At 41.5% G+C, this 23183-nt stretch overlaps 1 protein-coding gene across 7 annotated transcripts in view; it reads left to right on the forward strand.

Annotated features, from left to right (window-relative positions):
- MTUS2 (microtubule associated scaffold protein 2) overlaps nt 1-23183 on the forward strand; it is a 304448-nt gene that overhangs the window by 219447 nt on the left and 61818 nt on the right. For all 7 annotated transcript variants that reach the window (XM_065050968.1, XM_065050921.1, XM_065050932.1 and 4 more), the window contains 2 exons: nt 7703-7864; nt 21439-21537. In XM_065050968.1, the coding sequence (XP_064907040.1) occupies nt 7703-7864; nt 21439-21537 (261 nt within the window). The remainder of the gene's footprint in view (nt 1-7702; nt 7865-21438; nt 21538-23183) is intronic.

Below are 23183 nucleotides of genomic sequence, written 5' to 3' on the forward strand. Positions count from 1 at the left end.
GACAACAGAAGAAAGGTGCTTGGCTTTAGGACTGGAGGGGATGAGGAAAAGGATGGATATGCAGCAATCTCCTACAAACTTAAGTGATGCTGTACAAAATCACAGAATCACAGAGGCATGATCGATCACATAGCTGTCATTAATAAGTAATGATGGCAGCAGACTCCCTCCCTAGCAATGAAGGGGCTGTCTCAGAGGTAGTAATCTGCGGTGCAGAGGACCAAAGCCGTCTAAAGCTCAAAACTCAAAATTCAGGTTTCGGTTTTGAACGTTAAGACTTCCGAAAAATCAGCTTTTATAAAGGCATGTGGACATGAACAAACCTTACCTAAAATAAACATGTTACAGGAGATGATTGCTCAAACACCTTTGAGCCAAAAAAAAAAAAGCAATGGGAAAAATACTTAAGGGTAATTAAGCTAGGTTTAAGCACTGTGTGAACATCAATCCTTAAGCCACTTCTTGTTCTGGATGGAAAATAAACCTGTCATCAGCTTGTCCCTGATCTATTGAACATTTGGCCTCTTGTATGAGGAAATACCAGGCACTGGCTCTTAGCAAAGACAGAAAAAAAAACAAATTAGCCAGCTAGTAATCTCATCTACTATCATAACATCGTAACAGCATGGTAACCCCTCAGGACTAATGATAGCACTTTACCGCTTGGTCAGTAGCATTGTTTTAGCTTGAGCCACAGAGCTGTGCATTCTATTGTGTCTTTTGATAATTGCACTGTGAAATGTTATATTGGAATATACAGTGTTGAAATTTGAAACAATAACCTTTAAATTAGTGAAAAAAGATCAGCTGACAGGCTGTACATCTTGTAATCAATCTATAAAAATTACCACTTCGCAGGTGAAAATCAGAAATAAAGTCTGGACATTAATTGAAGAATGGGCAAATGTTACAATTTAGTGAAAAGTGTGTCTTGTGGGTTATTGTTTCAAACATCATCTGATTAGTCAGAGTAGTTTAGGTATTTTTCTTATCAGATCATTCCCTATGGCAGTGATTTTAAGTTTCATTTTGTGCTTGTATTTGTTCTTGAAAACTGAGGCACAGAAGTGCAGCCTACTAAAACACAGAGGAATAATCCAGACCAATGTTTTTCAGGTGAAAAAAGTAATTCCAGCCTCATTCATCATGAGATTTTCCTGCTCACTTTCTCAGTCTGTCTCTGCTACTCCCTTGCTATGTGAACTTGGAAAGTGACTCACCTCTTTGTTATTTGTAAAGCTCATTGAGTTCTGTGAGTGGAAACTACTTTAGAAATGCCAAGTGGGCTCACTGCTGCAACAACTAGACATACCTTCATTGTCATTAAACTTGGCATCAAGTACTGTCTAAGGATCTTGAAGATGGAAAGAGCTTGCAATTACCCTGGTAAATGTTTGTGGTTCAGTGAACATTCACGAAGCCAGCATGTTCCCAGTGTCTCAGGTGTGACTACAACTCCAAGCATGCTGCCAGGGCAGCAGACGCCTGACCTGCTCTGAAGAGCTGGAAACATACTCTGTTTCGATAGGCTTCACATAGCACCTCGTGAGACAGGGAGCTGCAAAAGCAGCTGCGCTTGTGCTTGAATACTCTTTGGGTGTCTGTTTCTCAGCAAAACATAGAGCCATAGGTGTTGTCAGACAAGCTATTTTTCTAGGAAGGACTCAAGTTCTCCAACAGAAAGTTGAAGGTTATTGCCTTCGAGTGCAGGCAGGGACATCTGTGGCTGTGTGGCTCCAGAATGCAGTCCTTCCTGTCACTGTCTTCTCTCAGATTAAGACCTGCTATACAATATGGCTTAATTAATCTTTTGTGAAATGCAGAATTTCCCCCAACCATGCTCCTTCTGGTTTTACAGTCATATGTAGTATAGAATCAGAGAATTATAGAATCATTTAGGTTGGAAAAGACCTTTAAGATCATCGAATCCAACTGTTAACCTAACACCGTCAAGTCCACCACCAAACCATGTCCCTAAGAACCTCATCTACACATCTTTTTAACACCTCCAGGGATGGTGACTCCACCACTTCTCTGGGCAGCCTGTTCCAATGCCTGACAACCCTTTCTGTGAAGAAATTCTTCCTAATATCCAATCTAAATCTCCCCTGAAGCATCTTGAGACTGTTTCTTCTCATTCTATCGCTTGTGAAGGGGATGGTGACACATATGGAGAGAGGATGTCTCAAGCCATTTGGGAGCCAGTGGAATTTTCATCATGGTTTTCTTTGAACATGCAGCCTACAGTATGTTGTCAGCCCTTACTTTTGCCTTACATCAGCCCTTACATCTTTATTGGCGTAACAGTATAGGGGATAAATGGGTCCAGCTGGGACTCTCCGAAGTAATTGCGAGTGTTCAAAGGCCTATACTTCTCTGTATTTTTTTCACAAGCAGAAGAGCAGGATTCCTTAGGGCTCATAGTGACGAGACAATAAAAGTGAGGCTGAAGGCCTTTAGCTCCAGCAGATTGTTAATAGTCTGTTAAATATTCTACTGCAAAGTCAGCACTGCTGCTCCTCATAGAGCATAGTCTGCAAAATACAAGGTATTTTACATAGGAGCACCTAAATGACTTGCCAGGTGCTTCAAAGTCAAACAGTCTCCCCTGGTTTAGATAAAATGCAAAAGTAGAGAAGTAGGAGAGAAGAGGTACAATATAACAGAGGATGTGATCACCTGGATACTGTACGCTACTGACTCACCTGCTGCAGATAATAGTGGAAGACACTATCCTGGATTGACAAGTACCATCTGATGAATAACCTTTCTGATTTTCCTTCAATAAGTGGATTCCACGAAGTAAATGAAAACCTATGTTTTCCTCTTAGATCATGAGGAATACACATTTTCCTGCATCATTAATTTCATTTCTTCTTTGAATGCTATTTGAAAAGTGGAAACCAGCACCATGTGTAGCAAGGTGGAGCTCAGCTTGCCCTGCTCCTGGGGAACTAGACACTGCCCTAATGATACATGGAAGCAGCAAACATTTGCTTTTTGGAGCATACTGTACATGCACATGTTGTTGTACCCCACTGTCTCATTCTGAACTTCATCTCAGAGTGAACAGCAAAGTAGGAGATACTGTCTCATACTGTCTCTTACATTAAACATCTATCTTATCACAGCAAATCCTGGATATATTGATATTGCTATTGTGGTGAGTTGGCTTTGACTGGCTGCCAGACACCCATCCAGCTGCGCTCTCACTAACCCTCCTCAACAGGATGGGAGAGAAAATAAAATTAAAAAGCTCATAGGTAAAGATAAAGACAGGGAGATCACTTACCATTTACTGTCACTGGCAATACAGACTCAACTTGGGGAACATTATTAACTATCTTTCTAACTAAAATGTAGTTGAATGGTGAGAAACAAAGACAAAACAAACAAACAAAACAAACCTAAAACAACTTCCCCCACATCCCTTTTTCCTAGGCTCGACTTCACTTACTCCTTCCCAAATTCTCTCCCTCTTCCATCCCACCTCCCCACCAAGCAGCGCAGGGGGAACTGGGAATGGGGATTGCGGTCAGTACCTAGTAGTTCCTCTATGCTACTTCTTCCTCCTCACACTTTTCCCTGCTCCACCCTGGGTCTTTACCATGGGCTGCAGTCCCTCAAGATAAACCTGCTCCTGTGTGGGCTCCTCTCCAGGGGCCACAGATCCTTCCAGGAGCTTGTTACTGCCATGGCTCTCCATGGGCTGCAGTTTCCTTCAGGGCACATCCATCTCCTCCAGCATGGGATCCTCTGTGGGCTGCAGTGTGGATATCTGCTCCACCATGGCCCTCTCCACAGGCTGCAGGGAAATACCTGCTTCACCATGGTCTTCTCCAGGGGCTGCAGGGAACACCTTCTCCCCTTTCTCCTTCTCTGACCCTGGGGCTTGCAGGGCAGATTCTCATACATTTTTTTCTCACTTTTTTGCCCTTTCTTAAATACATTTTCTCAGAGGTGCCTCCAGCTTGGTTGATGGTCCCAGCTGTGTCCTGTGATGGGTCTGTTGGAGCTGGCTGAAACCCTCTGGAACCAGCTGTGTCTGGCATGGGGCAGCCCTGGCCTCTCTTCATGCAGCCTCCAACACCTTGCCACAGACACCCAGTACAGGGATGCAGCCTGTCTCCCTGAGTCCATTTCTTATTAAAAGATCAAAAATCTGAATCACTTTTTTTCTTTGCCTTTTTGCTACTGAAGGGGTTTGTCCAGCTATGACACAATGTTGATGGCTGGCTGTCTCCAGGCATCCAGCATTTCTGATTTAGGGGTCCTGATGAGTCTGTGTTTATCAGCTTTCCCAACCACTCATTTCTGCAATTAACAGACCTCTTGTGCTGTACTTTAGACAGTGAAAGTGTTTGTAGCTGATGGCAATTCATCTTCAAGAACTAGAACAGCTTTTTAACTATATTTTTTTTAATAAGAGGTTAGGTAACTCCCCGGGACACCTCATTCTTCAAAGCAGAAATTGCTTTATTTGTTGAGGTTTGTGAGTTGAAAAGTTCTCCATATAATACATTTCACAACAGATAATAAAGGGTTTCAATTAAACAGCGCTTGAACGGCCTTTCTCTGCAAACAGGAATAATTTCCTCTTCAAGGTTAGTGTCTCTATGACTGAAACTTTTAAACAAATAACAGAGGAAAGAAAAAATTTTCTACAAGTTGTGCTACCCAAACCAACTGGATGAGCACATGCCTGAGACCTTTTTAGGAGCATGATGCAGGTGGAATGAGGTGGATACACATAGCATCCCCCTGCACCTGGTAGAGATGTCCTTGTGCACAGCTGCAGAGGAGACCGGGCCAGGTTTTCTGCTGATGTGACTTTACTGAGGTCAGCAGTGCTTTGTCAGCAGATAATTGAGCACGTAATCTTAAGTGTTTGTTACATGGGTGAAGAATCTGTGTAGTCTGGAGATAAAACAACAACCTGATGTGCCGAGGGGTTGTTATGTGCACAGCAGTGTAAAGATGACAAATGCTTCAGGTTTTCCTTTTCCTGTGTAGGGTACAGTACACCATTTAGTTTGAATTTTTAATGTGTCTTATTATTTGATCAAAGGTCAAATGTGTTTGTAGAAGTCCATGTATACTGCAGGTATGTGCTTTAAATTAAAATGTAAATTCAAGCAGCCTTATAGACACAGCAAAACTTAAAGCAGTTTTGTCAGAACCAAAACGTATATTCTTCCTTTATCAGAAAAGAGGATTTTCTTTTCCAACCTGCACTTTTTTTCTAGTGGATTTTCAATAAGAGAGGCAAGAAAAATCTCTCCTTTACTTGCACACATTTAAGAAGCCTACATCTTAATAATACTGGAGATTTGGACATATCAATTATTAAAATAATGTTATCATTTTTCTGCAGGCAGTACATAAATAGCATTGTATTGTATCTTTTTAAAATAATAGAAATAAAAATTATAGCCCCTTTCTGAAATCCTACGTATTTCTTGCCACTATCTCCACTTTCAAACAAAATGTTCATCCTTCTGCAAATGTCCAGACATACTGTAATCTTTTGGTCCTCTTAGGCTTTCTACTCAATAGCTAAAGAAGACACTCTAAATTTGCCTTTTTCAAAAGTTAAGAAAATATTTATTTCCTTATATCTACAAGGAGTGTAGGATGTGATTATTCCCTAGATGGCAAATTCAGGAGGAAGCTAAACCCATTAGAGGTTTTGAAAGTGGTCAATATAAACTAGAAAACTTGGCAACCAAAGGTTCAGGGTTGTTTGTTTGTTTTGTTTTATGGGAGTTTTTTGGTTTTTCATCTTCTTATTAGAATCATAGAATGGTTTGGGTTGGAAGCGACCTTAACGATTATCTAATTCCAATCCCCCTGTGATGGGCAGGGTCACCTTCCACTAGACCAGGTTGTTCAAGGCCCTATCCAACCTGGCCTTGAACACTTCCAGTGGTGAGGCATCCACAACTTCTCTGGGCAGCCTGTTCTAGTGATTCACCGCCCTCATGGGGGAGAATTTCTTCCTTCTACCAAACTTAAATCTACCGCCTTTCAGTTTAAAGCCCTTACCCCTTGTCCTGTCACTACATGGCCTTGTAAAAAGTCCCTCTCCAGCTTTCTTGCAGGACCTCCTTAGGTACTGCAAGGCTGCTATAAAGTCCCCACAGAGCTTTCTCTTCTCCAGGCTGAACAACCCTAACTCTATCAACCTGTCCTCACAGGAGAGGTGCTCCACCCTCTGATCATCTTTATGGTCTTCCTCTGGACTCTGGACATTGACAACCAATGGTAGGACAAGGAGTAATGGGTTCAAACTGGAACACAAGAGGTTCCACTTAAAATTGAGAAGAAACTTCTCAGTGAGGGTAACAGAACACTGAAACAGGCTGTCCAGGGGGGTTGTGCAGTCTCCTAATCTGGAGACATTCAAAACCCACCTGGACACCCTCCTGTGTAATCTCATCTAAGTATTTCTGCTCTGGCGGGGAGATTGGACTAGATGATCTTTTGAGGTCCCTTCCAATCCCTAATATTCTGTGATTCTGTGACTCGTTCAAACAGGTCCATGTCCTTCTTATGTTGCAAGCCCCCAGAGCTGAACACAGTACTCTGGGTGGGTTCTCACGGGTGCAGATTAGAGGGGACAATCACCTCCCTCTACTTGCTGGTCACACTTCTTTTTATGTAGTCCAGGATACAATTTTCTTTCTGGGCTGCAAGTGCACATTGATGGGTCATGTTGAGCTGCTCATCAACCAACACCCCAAGCCCTTTCTCCTCAGGGCTGCCCTCAGTCCATTCTCTGCATATCCTGTGTTTGTGCTTGATATTTCCCTGACCTGTGTGCAGGACCTTGCCCTTGGCCTTGCTGAGCTTCATGAGGTTCACACAGGCCCAACTCTCCAGCCTGTCTCTTCCCTGTAGTGTGATGTCTGTGCTGCACATCTTGCTGTCTTCAGAAAACTTGTTGGGTATGCACTCAATCCCACTGCCCATGTCGCAAACAAAGATATTAAATGTTGCCAGTCCCAATACCGACCTTGGAGGAATGCCTCTTGTTGCTGGTCTCCATTTGGACATCGAGCCATTGACCGAAATCTGAGTGTGACCACCCAGCCAATCCCTAATCCACCAAGTGTTCCATGTGTCAAAACCATGTCTCACCAATTTAGAGACAGGATGTCATGTGGGACAGTGTCAAATGTCTGAGTGTCATTATTCAAACATCTGAGTGTGGTCTGAGGGACTGTTTGTGGGAAATCCATCCTGGGTAGGAGAATTCAATGTCTTCCACCACTGAGTCCTGCTATTTTCCCTTAGCCTGACAACAAGCAACTCCCAAGTGTTAAGGTGAGTGTGTAGGTTGGCTCCTGTAGCAGCTACAAAGCCAAAAAAAACATCATCCACCCAGATATTTAGATTTTTTTTAATTTTTTTTTTTTATGAACCTTCCAGCCAGATACCTTCATGGAGCTAGCCCAAAAACAGGTATTAAATTATTGTTGGAGTCAGATTCCAACACCTGCCAAGACTTTATGTTTAAGTAAGTTGCTGGGAACTCTGTTTCTACATAACCATTTGTATTGGAGAAGGTCCCTATAACTTAGCCCAAGCTGCAATAAGAATATGTCTTTGTAGATTATAATTGCTGATACAAACTCAGTCTGCCACAGTTTACATACATTTTTTATGAACTTATAATTAGAGCAGTTTTGGTCTCCTGCAGGTTCAAGCTTTGGAAATGAAGAGCAAACCACTCCTAAGGTATCTGCACCTTCTAAAGATGTCCCCAAGGGGAGCAGCAAGAGCACAACGCAGGTATCGAGCAGCACAGCGACTCCACGCAGGAGCTTACTTCCAGCACCAAAAACTACCACAGCACCTGCTGGTAAGTCCTTCAAACTAAAACACCACCTATATCAGGCCAAGAAATGCAGAAACCTTAGTGTGATGCTAACTTACTGCTTACACGATTAATTTTAATGCTATTCTTGGGCACATTGCCAATGTACTGATTTGAACTCTATTTGCTGTAGTCAACAACATGGTTATAATCTCGTTTTGTGAACTGTGTCTGGAGTTGAACGCATTTAGTACTCCTAATTACACGTGCCAGAGATTTAGTGTATATATTATTGGTTGTCACCCCACACAGCTTTTTGAAAACATTGCATTGCTTTAGAGACCAAAGCGTTCCTTTGAGCAGATATTTAATTGCTAGTTATCTTTGCAAGGAGGAGAATACTGGACTCTAAGTTTAAGTGATTTGTGGTGTTTTGACTCAAAGGGGGAGGAGACAAGTAAATAAATAGATAAATAAATAGCATTGTTTCCAGATTGTTTCCTTAACTAAGCCCTCCTTCAGCTTGATCGCACTGTATCTCAATAATTCATAGCATCTCACACAGAAAAGTTTACAGTTGCCTGACAAATGCATCTTTTATTGAAAAACATGCATCTCTCCACCATATCCTGCTAACACTTGTTTCATGATGCCTCTTCTCTAGTGTGGCACTTGGGCACAGTGTATGAATTCTAGGTTCCCCTTGGCAAGGACATAGGGGTGTATCTTCCTGGGTAGAACTCACCACTTTTGAGGGAGTAGGGAGCAGTTCATGCCGCCTGCCCTTGAGGGCTGTTAACAGTGGCCCACCTGCCTGCCCACTCAGGGCGATTGATGAGAATACCCATGATGGTTAACATCTATTACACACTCAGTGCTGGAAATACAGAAACTCAAGTTTGGGTGTAATGATTGAGTTAGGTATGTTCATCGTGACTTGAAAACAGGGTCAGTATGATTATTTGTCATGATTATAAAACAAGCTTAAAAGCATGGCTGTAGACACCCTCTCCCCTGGTTACAGATAACATCTCATGGCAGGTGGCTTCGAGCACTTTCCTACACACTGGTGGACAATGTTGCTTTACCCTGTGCCAGCTCCTGTTTTCCCATTGCCTTTCTGTCTGATGTGGCCCCAGCACTTAACTTTCTGCACTGCCATGGCCCCTGGACTTCATCAGCCATGATCTCATGAAGGGCATGGTAGTTCCTCTGGGCCCAAGAAATACTGCTGGAACCAAAGTAAGCTCTTACACACCATGGTCTTTATGTGTCTCCACATTCATTCCCGCTTCCTCATACCCCAGGAGATCCTTCAAGCCTCTGAAGGGAAAGGAACATTAGTGATCATTTAAAAACACTAGTGATTTTTAAAGCCATAATTGGAGAAGCTTACTGGCGAGAAGCCTGTGCCTGAACTGATCATTGGACTCTTGTATGTGGCTACTGAGGTCAGTATTTCAACTTCTAATAGGGAGGAGAAGGAAGAGTATGGTTTCAAGATTTATGTTCCTCGAAAGCACTTCACAGATCACTGAGACAACAGGGTGAATGAGGTGTATCATACTGTATTAGTATGATAGTAGTGAAATATTAATTTATTTGACTTAGTGATATTTCAAGTTTCTGTAAGCTCTTCTGGCCTCTGGGATTATTTTGTTACAGGCTCTTAGAAGTCCTGTGTCTTTTCCTACTTTTGCAGCCTTACATGAGTGAGTTCTTGCCAGAGAAGTTTCAGTTTTGGGACACTGCAACGAGCTGGAACCATGGTGTTTGATATACAATCCTGCTAATGTGGACATGCAAAATCTAGCACAAGCAGGACTAATTGAATTGTTCAGGCTGTCACATCTGAGTTTGCACATGTTCCAAATCTCAGCCCCACACACAAGACCAGAAATTACAATTTAATACAAAACAACAGTGATCAAGCAGTAGGTTTCCAGAAAGAATGTTTGCTGTCACGTCAGGGGATAAACACTGAAGGGGAAAAGAATTACTGAGGCTGTCAGAAAGCTGAAGTTGACTTTTAATGTAGGTTTTTAATGTATGAAGTGATTTATCTATGAAACAAAAGACTAATTTTTTTTTTTCCTGGATTTTACTACCTCTTGAGACAAAGTTGAAAAATAAAAGGTCATAAAGAATTTGGATCATGATGAAAAATGATCCAATTTTCTTCCTTCCAAATAACCCTAATTTGCTCATTGTCCTGAGGTTGTCAATGGATGTTTTCTGTGTCATCACTTAATCTTGGTGTAATTTTCTTCAGAGCATTTGTTGGTTTGGTTGGTTGGGGTTTTTTTAGTATCTCCCTCCAGTAACCATATCTGCTTCCATGGGCACACGCAAAAGGAAACTCTTTGCCCATGCTTCAAGTTGGCCGAAAGTGAGTTTATAGTCTGAACTCGATAGGGAGACTCAGTCAGGTGAGGTAAAACTTGCATGGTTTATTCTGGAAGGAAACTAAACATAAAGTAGGGGTACCTGTCTGTGTTGTGCAAACAGTCAGAAACAGATCCCAAACAGAGATAGCTGGCAAGTTTGGGAAGTTAGTATACACAACAGAGAGAATTAAAAAAAATAACAACCCTGTGTTTGTCCAAGGTTCTGGTTTGACTTTTGTATGAGTCAAGATAGCAGCAGATGTATCTGTGGTCATGATTTTTGGTATTAAAACAGTGTTACGGTTCCTCACAATGCTAAGTATCTGATGGAAGCGAAGTCTGAAATAAATTAAAGCAAAGATAAAGACAAGGGGTTTTAGCAAGTCCAATCCTGCCTGTTGTGCAATAATATATGAACACTGCCTATAGATCCCAATGTGATAGGGAGCCCTACAAAATGTAAAATCTCCTGTTGAAGTACCCTTTGGACAGTTTTACACACCTTTTAAATGATGAAGCATAAACCCATATTTTTAAAATTGAACTCTTTATTAAATCAGTAGGCAGATGCTACAGATCCAATGAAGCAAATGTAGAAAGGGCAGTGAAGTGTTCATATTGCTTTGGCCTTTCTGATACAGGGCAAACAAAAGCATCTAACGAAACCTTATAAATTGTGTCAGATACTATATTTTAAATATGGCAGAGAAAGTGCATAGATGTGCTGAAAAGGCCACTCTCCAAAAGTATGTCCTGCAGCATGTAGAGGATGTAAAAGTTTAAAGTCTGCATGTACAGACATGGTAAAATGTCCACTTGTAGTGCCATTCCAAAGTGGAAAGACTGACAGGCCACCAGTCTATGCTGTACAAGTCTGGCATTATTACTGGACATCACAGGGCAGGAGATGGCTAACAATAAGGGAGCAGAGAGATAAAATCAATGTTTAAAAAATGTTTGAAGATATATTAAAAATGAATCCACACCTTGGGTCACTGTTACTGACATGTCTTAAAGATAATGAATTTCATGCTTGGGGAAGCAGCCAACCTCGTCACTGCAACAGCAACACCAAAGAAACTTTCACCAGTGCTCCAAACTGAAGGGACAAAATGTCTTGAAAACAGTGGAATGAATAAATTTCTAATAGTCTTTCAAACTATTACATAATGGCAATTGCGTGCACAGACATACCAAAGAACAGAAGAGCAACCATGGTGTAGGAAGACAGAACAATAGAAAAGACAAATTACTTAGTATGTTCTTGAACGAATGAAACTACAGATTGTCTAATATCCAGTGACCATTTTGGGTGTCCTTGTATTTAAGGTAGTCTTTGTTCTCACATGTAATGCAATTACCAGCAATCCAGATGCAAGTTTAGAGAAGGGTTTTAAGGATCATTTAAGGGAAGACTCAGAGCGTCAACAATGCATCTCGTAAAGTCTTAGCTGGACATGGATTTGTCTTTATCACGTTTTGTCATGTTCCTGGTTAGCAGCATCACCAGTTTTTTAAAAAATGTATAAGACATCCAGCTCTAGTTTGCCAGGGTAGCCTTGGAAGATAGAAGGGAAGGTGGCTCATCAGACAGCCCCTTCCTAGGAAGGACGGCCTCAGCCTTTCAAACATGCTTGTTGCTTACCTCTTACTTGCAGCTGGATCATGAAGACAGCGTCTGCAAAGGAATGATTGGTGTGGCACCTGTCTATCCTCTGTCTCAGACCAGTTTCTCCACAGCTTAGCTGGCAGCCACCCAGACCCTGTGGACTCATGGTTGGAAGGAATGAAATCACCACAATTTCCTGTTCCTTTCCCCACAACAGCAGGAGACAAGACACTGTCCAGAGGCTGTGATCAAGGAGAGAGAGATGGTCTCCACCACAGGTGGAATTTATTAGCTGGGGGTGAGAGAGGCATATCTTTGTACCCTTTCTTCTGGATGGGGGAAATCCCTGCCTCTAGCAGGAAGGACTTACAACACAAACCAAGACTATCTTGCAAGTGAGGCATGTTTTCCCCTAAGAAAAAGTGATAAATGACTTTAGGAGTGAATTATGCATTTGAGAAAGAAGTCACCAGCCTCATTCAGTCAGTCAGAAGGCCAGGCTGTCCCATGAGCAGTGCTATTGAAGTTATACATATAGTAATGCCTTTGAAAAACAGGGAAACTACAGTGAATCCCTCTGTACGTTCTGTGTGTTTGGAGAATGATAGATATTCTATGTATAATACTCCTAGCAATCACCTAGTAGTAATTGCTATAGGGCTTGATGCTGTGTATGTGTTTATAAACACAAACTGCATGTGTCCAACCTCCTTTGCAAGACATTGCAGTTACTAAAGGACTTAGAGGACTACACTGTTATAGTTAAAGTTCACAGACATTGCATGTATTGTGTACGGCATCTTTAATGAAGAGGGAAGAAAGTATTTCAGAAAAAAGAAGGCAGTCATTTTAACATAGAGAACATTTCTGAAAGAGTGGGATATCAGATGATGTAAGAATTGCGTTTGTATTTCAGAGATGTACATAATTTTAATTATGTATGAATAGGAAATTAATTCAAAAAGGAGCATACCTACCTATATTAATGATTGGAAAATAACCATTAAAAGTCACACGAAAGCTTTCATGTATTAGATGTTACCTGAGGAGACCACCTGTGCTGTAAATTCTTATTAAAAAAAAAAAAAGATGACTTCTCAGACTTCTCAACGGTGTTTGTCAAATAATTGGGTTGCAGGGTATAAATCATATTTAATTAATGAAAATGGACTCCTGTTGCTGCTGCTGTGCAGTGATTCAGATGATAAAAAAAACCAAAACAAAACAAAAAACTGTGTCATGGGATAAAAACAGTGCAAGATCATTGTCATGAAAATTGTTTTGAAGACATCAACTGATTGCTTTTTTACTAGTCTATAAAAAGAACACATTTAATTAGATTCTGGTGTGTTGTACAGCCCTTTTTGTGTGTTTTTAGACCCCTTCCATATTTGCATACCTGTCAACATATAGAAAATGGGGAGGAAAAAGCATGCTTGAATAGAAAAACTGAGACAAGTCCTTTTAATTCCCTTAAACGCATTAGCTGCTTTGAGAAATACATTGCTAACCTAACTGATACTTACCATTTCTATTATTGTTTCATACTTTGTTTAAAGACAGATGAGAGCAGATCTCTGTCAGAAACTTTGCAGCTAAGATCCACCTCTGTAAAGACATATAAGCTTCCACTTTTCCACAGATGTTGATAAAAATATGTAATCTTTGAGGCAGATATATACCGAATTTTCTGTTTCAAACTTCTCTGAAAATGTGGGAGTATCTGCAGAAGGCAATGTTCAGAGGCAGCAGATTGACCACTTCCTATCCTCACAGGGGATTTGTTTTACAAACCCCTTAGACTAATGTTCACCATTCAGGTCCTAAATCAAACCAGGATTCAATTTTGTCATAATTTGGGCAAAACCCTTCAGTTTGACATGGTTCAGTTAGTGGTGTATCTGGTGAGCCCTTCAGGATGCATTAAAAAACCCTCAGCATTACACACCACAGCAGTTCGTAACCCAAGAAGAACAGGTCTGTGTTGTGCATGGAGAGGGGACTCAGACAGGCAGTGATTCCTGAGCTGGTGGTGATGGATCTGGAGAGTCACCAAGTACAGCACCATGCAGGTGTACCTGCTTAGATCCAGAAGCAGTACAATGTATTCACCCAGGGCTGCAATCAGTTGGTTATAATTAAGTTGCTTTAGACCTAGGTCATTTCCTGGCCAGGAGTGTTGGTTTCATCTGCTCTAGCCTTCTATTTCTGGAGGGAACTCAGACTTCAAAAAGGCAAATGCAAAGTCTTGCCCCTTGGAGGAATAATGTCATGTAACAGGAGAGGCTGGAGCCACCTGGCTGGGAAGCAACTCTGTCAAAAGGCATTGTTTGGAGGTCCTGCTAGACAGCAAGTTGAACCTGAGTCTATAGTGTGCCCGGACAGCAAGAAAGACCAGGTGCATACTGCAAGAGTGTGGCTTGCAGCATCAGTGGTCCTCCCCCTTTATTCACACTTGTGCAGCCACTCACAACTGTGTCCAGTTTGGGGAATCCCAGGACAAGAACAATGTGACATACTGGAGTGAGAACAGCAGAGGGCCACCAATATAGTCAAGGGACTGGGGCACATAACAGGACAGGTCAGGAGGAGAGGCTGGGAGATCTGGGCTTGTTCAGAGAAGGCAAAGGGAGATCTTATCACAGTCTTCAGTTACTGAATGGGAAGACAGAGAACAAAACCAGACATTTCCCAGAGGTTTACAGTGATAGGACAAGATACTCCAAACACAAGTTAGAACACAGGAAATTGTCAGCTGTGAAGGTGATTGGCATTTGATCACCTGTGAAACTGGTCAAACACTAGAGCAGATTTTCTAGAGAGGTGGTGAAACCTCCATCATTGAAGATACCTGTAACTGAGCTGGGCAAAACCCTGCACAACCTGCTCTAGTGTAACCCACTCTGAGCAGGAGGCTGGCCCACAGGACTTCAGAGGTCCCTCTCCACATAGGTAATGTGCAATTCTCTGTGCCGTGAACATCTTGGGCCCACATGCTGCCATTGTGACATGTGTTGTGGCCTCTCTTGCACATTCAGGAGGAGTAACAGGAGGAGCAGAAATGTCTAGCCAAAGGGTAGATCTGCACTGGGAAGCTGAGTGCATGGCTACCACAAAGGCAACAGGACTTGTATGCAATTCAAGGTAAAAAAAAAAAGAAAAAAAGGAAATAATGGCTCAATCATTGCATGTAAGAATTTGAGAAGTGGTTTACACCTGACCAGCTCTGAGTAGTTTTCATTCTCTTCATGTAATACAGATTCCTCTGTGGTATCATCCCCCTCTGGTCTTGTTCAGCCACATCCTTCTCTTAGAACACAGAAACTCACAGAAAATCCAGCTTGGTACCTCTAAACTCTGCTGTGTTTTGAAACTTCTCATAATTTGCATGCCATCACAATAGCAATAAAGAATTCATTTGAGCAGCTTGTTTCTACTTAGTCCACTAAATTAAAATCAAAAGCATTGTTCAAAAAACTAACCCAGTCAATTACTGTGCTTTTACAAGTACCAGTAAATCGTATGTAACAGGCAGGCTGTTCAATACAACAGTCAAGATAAAAAATGGGAGGCTGGTGTTATCACAGCTTTCACTAGCAAGCTTGCAGTGTCAAATGTGCCTCTTTTAATCAGCTTCTGCAAAATCCAGACAACACAACCTCAGCAGGAGGAAGAGAGATGAACTAAGGTCAGCTGAGGTGGGGAGCGGAATGAGCACCAGTGCGCTTGCAGAGATGGAGAGAGAAGAGTCCGCTGGTGCTTTGTTTCCCTTTGCAAACACTTCCAATCAAAAGCTGAATAGTAAATACACAGTGAGTTACATTGATGTCATTCCTGTATTGAATATAGCGATATGCACCACTACACTGCAGGTGAAAGGGAGACGTTCAACTGCAAGCCCTCCAGCCTCTCTTCAGAACCACTCTGAAACATGCCATAGCACGACTCTGGGAGGAAGCGATGATAAAATGCCACGGGATCCATGGTGAATGACAGGAAGAGAAGGAGTAGTTGTTTTAATTCTGCAACTTACATTGAATGTTCTGAGCTACCCTGATATTTTCTATTCAGTTCAGAATGGTTCATTTTGTAAGGTTTATTTTTTTCCTTTAGTTTTTGTTTGTTTGTTGGTTGCTTGGTTAGTTTGGGGTTGTGTTTTTTTTGTTTGTTTTTTGTAGTACTAGATAAAGAGACTTTTTAATATAGAAAGAAAACTATTAGTTTCAGACAAGTCAATGAAATAGTCCTTGTCCTTCTTTTTTTCTTATCAGATTGACTTTAAAGTTGAAGCAAATGCAAAGGGAAAAGCACAAGCATTAGCAGTTTCTTCTTCAACAAATACATAGTCTTTCTTCTGCACCTACTTACTTATTCACAGTCTTTCAGTGTCTCATAGATCAAGGAAGCAGAGAGTCTCCAGAGAGAATTAGACTGCTGTTATTCTACAGAATCCATCATCTTTCTAGCTTTGCTCATTTTCTCTCAAACAGTACATGCATGGATGTGTCATTACTCACCAAGGACACGACTAGTTGTGGTATCAGGGGGAAAGGCAGAAGAAAGCTCCAAACAGCTCTGTGTGTGTGAAAGTGACTGAAAACGCTTCCTTGGGGTTTTTTTAAACTTGCAGACTGCATTGGTTAATTTATAAAATACACCTGAGAACAGCTGAAATCCAACTGAATGCAGCCAGTCCCATTGCATTGTTAATGATGTCTACGGCATGTTAGAGTTTGCTTTGGAATAAATATTCAATGCGTAATTTGTTAGTGTGTTTTCAGTTTGAAGTGTGAAAGCAAATCAAAGCCTATCCCACTGTCCTGGCTTTGAAGAGTCAGAAAGGTCCAGGCAAATATAAGTTCTGACTCTGCAGCAGCTCTTGAGAAAATGTCTCAGATAAGAAGTATATAACTCGAGTTCCTAGGTCAGCATTCAGCAATGATAGGGGAATGAAGAAGTGGCTTTGTCTGCTGTTATTCCAAGTGATTGCTGAATGATTTAACATCTTGAGTGTTTTGCCTTGTATTTCTGATGATTTTTGCCTTTGCTCCTTCTGCTCGTTTTGAAGCAGGCTGTGTGTGTTAATTAGGAAATGTAAATACCTTTACAGAACTGCGCATTTGGATCAATTTTTCAAAAGCAAATGCTGTTAACCACACCAGTAGAAAACATGAACAAGTATTTATTCTCACAGTTGTCTTATGGCCTGAAATATCCATTTCTATATAAGTATAGCTTTTTAAAGAGAGGAAATGTGGGGACATCTGTAACCTTAAATGGAATGTAAATTCATATAAAAATTAACAGTTTGTGGCTTTGATTCCTGGCTACTGGAAAGTCAAATTCTCACTCCATGAGCTCCTGTGGTGAAGGGGGTGGACAGAGCCTTGGCAGCTGTTCCTGGAAGCCTGGGGCTATCAGTGGTGGTTCCTGCTCTGCCAGGAGCCTTTCACTGGGAGGCTCAGTGGTAAGAGCCTTGATTATGCAGCCAGCAGGAATAAAGGTAATGTACGGGCATTTAGCACAGAGCTAACTGGAGTTCCATATTTCCAGCCTGTGGACAATAACACTGAGAGGCTGAAGTAAATTTTGTTCCAGGTCAGAGTTAATATACTTTTTAAAAGACAAATTTGGAAAATTAAAACAGTGTGCTGGTTCGAAAAAATATGCAAGTATGGTTCTTAATTTCATTTTATAATTGTATTTTGCATCTTTTTATTATTCATCATTGTATGAATAGCACCTTTTGACGTTTCACAATACATATGACAGTCCAAATATTATTTGAGGTTTTACAGGTGTTACAAGCCCATAATAAGGACTTAAATGTTTGTCTTATTTCCTGAGTTACCGTGGATCATCAAACTTTTTGCGTACATTAGAGCCTTTGAGTTGATGCTGGTACACTCCGAGGTAGAAAAGACCAAACTGTATAACCTCCCACTGTGCCGTACCCTGTGGTACAGCATTATGCTCATCATCATGCCAACGCTCCCCTACAGATTTTTGTAAACCTGAAATTTTAGATTTCTGTGAAATGACAGCTTCAGAGCCCAGAGTCTTGTCATTTAGAAATGAATTTTCCCAGTGGGAACTTCTCTTGAAATCAACATGTTTCCTAAGTGTTTTTCTTTTAACCATCTAGCAGATGTTGTTTCGTAAGAGAAGAGAAAGAACAAACCCCATTTCCAAGAAAACATTCAGCACAAGCTCTTATTTGAGGCCTGATGCCAGGGATGGCTCTTTCCCTAAAATTTCCCTGTGGGTGATGAGCTTAGCAGAACGATAACAGTTTGCTCCTGCAGACTGTCCTTTCTTTTGCCTGCTGCCTGATTCCTAAATCCCTCCCTGCTGAGGAAGGCCACCAAGACCTTTCTGCTTATGAAGGAGAAGCTGAATTGTTGCTAGCTCCACTTGCCCCTCTCCTCTGCCCCTTCCCAGCAGAACTGTGCTGTGCCCAGGCTCTTCCCTCACTGCACAACCCCTCCTTGCTTCCCCAGTTGCCGTATTGCCACCCCTACCAGATTTTAGGAGCCCTAATCTTGTAACTGAAGCGGGGTGGGGGGTGGTTATCTTCGCTTCCCTCCCTTGTTATTAAATACTACTCTTCTGTCCTTGCCAAGATATCGATTTGCATCTTTGCTTACAACTTGCGTCAGGCTCACTCTGCTGGTCTCCCACCTTCTGGGCCCGTTGCGCCCCATGCAGCTGTCCCTGATGGGTGCTGACATCTGCACCGGCTGTCATCCCTAGACCTTCCCTTGCCCTCTGCCGAACGATGGTGCTGACTGGGCTTCTTTGCTTCTTTGCTCTCTTTTCTTTGAACTGAGCTTTAATTGGGGAATTGTTCCTCACTTGGTGCTTAAGTGGCTGAACTAATTCCCCAGGTGTTCCTCATTGAAAACTTTTCGAAAACACACATAGTTAAGTATTTATATTCCTCTTGTTTCTGCTGCAAGTGTAAGGAGAATACTCCCTGCTACTGTCTGTGTTTGACGTTTGCCATAGAGAAATTTACAGAGGGTCTTGATATGACCCATTTGTGCATCATCGTTTTTATTTTGAAAAACACAGGAAAACCAAGGCCTTGTTGCCATGAAAAAGTAATGCTTGAACCTGTAACCATATAAACTATACCTTGTAAAACAAGCTCTGATTTTGTCTCACAGCTCTCAAGTTGCTTTCCCTTCATCCTTAGTAATGAATGGGCACCATAAACTTATTTTATGTTCTGTTCTCTAGTAAATATAGAGTAGTAGGTAGCAGAAACGGGAAATTTATATCCTCAGTCCTTTCACTGTGAAAAGTATTAATCACAAATGACAGTTATAGCCTCAACATGTCCAAATTATAAACAGTAGACAAACTGGACAAAGTAAAGGTATGAAGAGTTCAGTCTTTACCAGCCCTTGACAACTGATGCTGTCATTTGCCTGTGGACAGTGGGAAGAGTCAAAGAGGGTATTAGACCTTCTCCTGTGCCATCTCCACAAATCGTTGGACATAGGACTTGTGTTTGTGCAGAAAATGTGGTCTTTGCAGAAACAGTCTGCAAGCAAATGCTGAGAGGCAGTGCTAGAAAATGTGAAGCTTGGCTTCTGGTGCATGGCAAATGCTGCATCCTCAGCTCACTGCTTACAGACAGAAGTCGAAGGGGGAATGATGTGTCAAAAATAAGCCTGATACTGCAACTGTGGCTAGCTGTGGCTTTGGAGAGGGTGAAAAGCTAGTCATCCAGTAAGTGTCCCTGAAGATTATGATCCTCACATAAAATTATCACTTTTCTCTACTATTGAAATAGCCAGATCACATTTGTATTAAGCAAAATGGAAGATAGTGTTAGGTTTTGGACTGGCACTGTCTTTAAGCATCACCAAAAAAATATGGTTTTGTTTGCCAGCTTCAAATACTTCAGGGGACAAATACTGTGGGACATTTACCTACAAGATGTCCATAAATGTACTCATGAAAGAACCAAAAGTTAATAAGGCAAACATTGTTTTTCCTTTATGACAAGTGGTTTGCCTTAAATCTGCTGGTAAGTGCTCCAAACTTGAAACACACCTGCATTAAGCCAAGAAACGCAGAAACTTTACTATGATACTAATTTACTTCTTACTCAATTAATTTTAATGCTATTGTTGGGCACAGTGCCAGTGTGCTGATTTGGACTCTATTTGTTGTAGTCTCTTTGAAATACGGTCAACAACATGTTTATAATCTCATTTTGAGTGTTGTAGGCTGAAATACAGCCCCCCAACAAACACTAATGTTAAAAAAGGAAAGCAAACAGGAAAATACACTAACGTCTAAGGGATTTGGCTTTTCTTGCTCTTCCTTCTTACTTCTTTGGTGAGTGTTTTCTGCATGAAATCCATGGCTATGACTGCAACACTGTGGGCTAAGCAGCACGACAGGGCTTCACTGTTGCTGCATTCAGCATGATCCCTGCAGCTATTTTGGTGGTACTTGGGGGTGGGCAGGAGGGGTGAGCTGAGCTTGGGTGGCCCCTCTGGCTTTCAGATGAAACTGTATCTTCCTCGTACAAGAGGCAGTCAGTGACTGCAGAGCTTGGACAACTGACAGAGCATCCTGAGCCCCTAACCAGAGAACTCTAGTGGTGGGAGGATTAATAACAGACACCACAAAGTTAAAGGAAGAGGAAAGGCTAGCACAAAGTTTCACGATGTTATAAACCAAGAGCTCTGGGACATCATGGTGTCAGTAGGGAGAATTAGCAGCTGCAGAAACAAAGGATAAATGCAGAGGTCAGGTATAACCTGGAGGGTTGCAAACATGAGAGAAGAGGAGGGGAGGGGAGCGGAGCGGAGGGGGGAATAGGCTTGATACTTGCCTGGGTCATAGATGAGCATGAACCAAGTGTTGGTGCAGCCTTGTGGATAGCAAAGCAATGACATGACCCTGTTGTGTCCTGCATTAGCACTGAATGTGCTGCACCTCTCTGGCCCTGCCTGACTTACTGCATAGGCAGAGGCGCCCTCTCCAGTCTGGGGCACCACATCCAGCACAGCCATGACACATTCTGCCTGCTTCTGGTTCTTCAGAAGCCTGTCTCTTGCCTGTATGAGACCCTCTGGGGAAAGCTGCTCACCAGACAAGGCGGTTTCCTGACCTAGTTGATAGAGCAAGGCCCTGCAGGTAACTTAAGTCAGCTTTGCACAGTCCTATTTAGCTCTTCCTCCAGCCCAGAGGATGCTTGGCTGAGGATGCACAGCAAGGTAAAGAGACAGAACACAGACCCCAGAACAGACAGTGTGGGCTACCTGCATAGCTGTTTGTGCCTTAATGGTATTTGTCACTTTGCAGATGGCTGGAGAACCAAGATAGTGCGTAAGACCTTTTTTTGACTTCTTTAGTGCTGCGTATGTCAGCTCAGCCACATGCACACAGTCGTGCTTGCACAAGTGGCAAGTTGGCATCCAGCACAGAAGTACTGTGTAGCATCATTCTGCGTGAAGCCCAGGACGTGTATTGTGAAATACTTAGAGTTTGCCATTCTGATATGTATCTTAGCGACATAGTTCTGCACAATTGCAAACAAAATTATGAAACGGGTTTCCTTCTATCTTCTTTTTTTTTTTTTTTTCTTTTCCCTAAAACAGGTCAGAAGAAAGAAGTACAAAAAGATCAGGATGCTAACAGACCATCTGTCTCATCCCCTAAGAGATCAGCAGTAACAGCCACCAAGCTCCATTCACCAGGTATTTATGAACCCGAAAGCACTATTTCAGGGAAGATTTAAACTTGATCACTTTGCATCTCTTGTTAACACATTAAAATCTGAGACCTGCTATTGTTAAGTGAAGATTGATTGCATCCAAGGTTCGTTAAGCTGGCTGTGAGTACAGCAGGCTTTATCATCCCAATGCGTGAGATGAATAAACTTACGTTCTCTTTGTTACAACTGTGCAATCATCTCTCCTGCAAAACAAAGAGTTGTTGCTATTACATGTTTAAGGCTATAGGAATATTTTTTTTCATGATTATAATTTTCTTATATAAAAGGGGAACAGACAGATATAGTGAAGTAGAAGATACCTCAGACAATTAACTGTCGTGAAAATATATTACTTGGAATCTACTCTTACTGTTGTGCAGAGACACTAAATTTCCTGTCTTATTTCTATGCATAATTGGAAAAGGCATTATCCATAGAAATAACCTTCAGATTGCTATTGGGGCATTGTCAGCTTACCCCTCAATATTGGGTACAAACACATGGTTTTAGCATTTCTAAAGAATACCTTCTTGAAAAGAACTTATTTCCATCTATGTCTACTAGGTGTACATTAACATAAGGTACCTAAAGGCTTTTGTAAGACTGGCCTTTGGCTGTTCTAAATGCTTCTGAAATGAGTGGGCATAGTCCTACTGTTTTCATTGTGCTTATGGTTTATCTTCTGTTCTGTTACCTCATTTTTCAGACTTGACTTAAATAATTTAAATGTCATCTTTACAGCTATGTGACACTTGAGTTATAATTATGCGGCATGTTACTTCATTTTATGGTAAACTATAAAACATGTAGAACAGCACCTTGGCTCCTATAACTTCCATCAATAGCCTCTTCATGTTTACTGAAGTCAGGCCCTATTCTTCTCCTTCCCAACCAACAAAATGGAGAAAATGGAAGGTTAAATTTTATCTTCCAAGGTGCCAACAGGACTCAGAATTTTTCTTCTTACTAAGATACTAGGGTAAAAAGTTTATCTTATCTCTGTCCTCTGAGTCGTGTAATTTTCAGGCTGTTTTGTACCTGGTGAGATCAACAAGAGAGATCCAAAGAAAATTTTATTGCTGAGAGTTCAAGACCCGCAGCTCCCCAGCGTTTATAATGGTGGGAGTCCATTTTAAACACCAACAGTGATTGTGGCTGTACCAGCACATTACAGCACAGCTTCCACTAGAATTAGAAAGCAAAATGAAACACGGGTATATTTTCCTGTGTATTTGTATTGTCTTAAGGACGCCTGCATTTCCATGGGTGACTTAATGATTTGCCTGGCTTAAATTTTTGGCATATCTAACTCATGAGACCTCAAAGGCTCCTTCATTTTTATGAGAGGTTGAGTAACTGCCTTCTCTCCATCAGACTGATTTAGGATTTCTTAAGCTTGGTTGTGTGAAATTATGGCAACCTGAAATTGTTTATCACTGTAAGGATCAAATAGGAAAATAAACTTCACCTTCGCTTATGTTTTTAGAGTAGCCTTTAGCATTCTTTGAAGTAACAACATCAATAGCAGCAAACATTTTTTTTCACCTATTTAACAATTTCACAAAATAACCAAAGCAACCATTAAACAGGACAAGGAGTGAGTGTAGCTGGGGCTAAGGGGCAGTAACA

This window comes from Columba livia, chromosome 1, assembly GCF_036013475.1.
Source record: "Columba livia isolate bColLiv1 breed racing homer chromosome 1, bColLiv1.pat.W.v2, whole genome shotgun sequence".
Lineage (NCBI taxonomy): Eukaryota > Metazoa > Chordata > Aves > Columbiformes > Columbidae > Columba > Columba livia.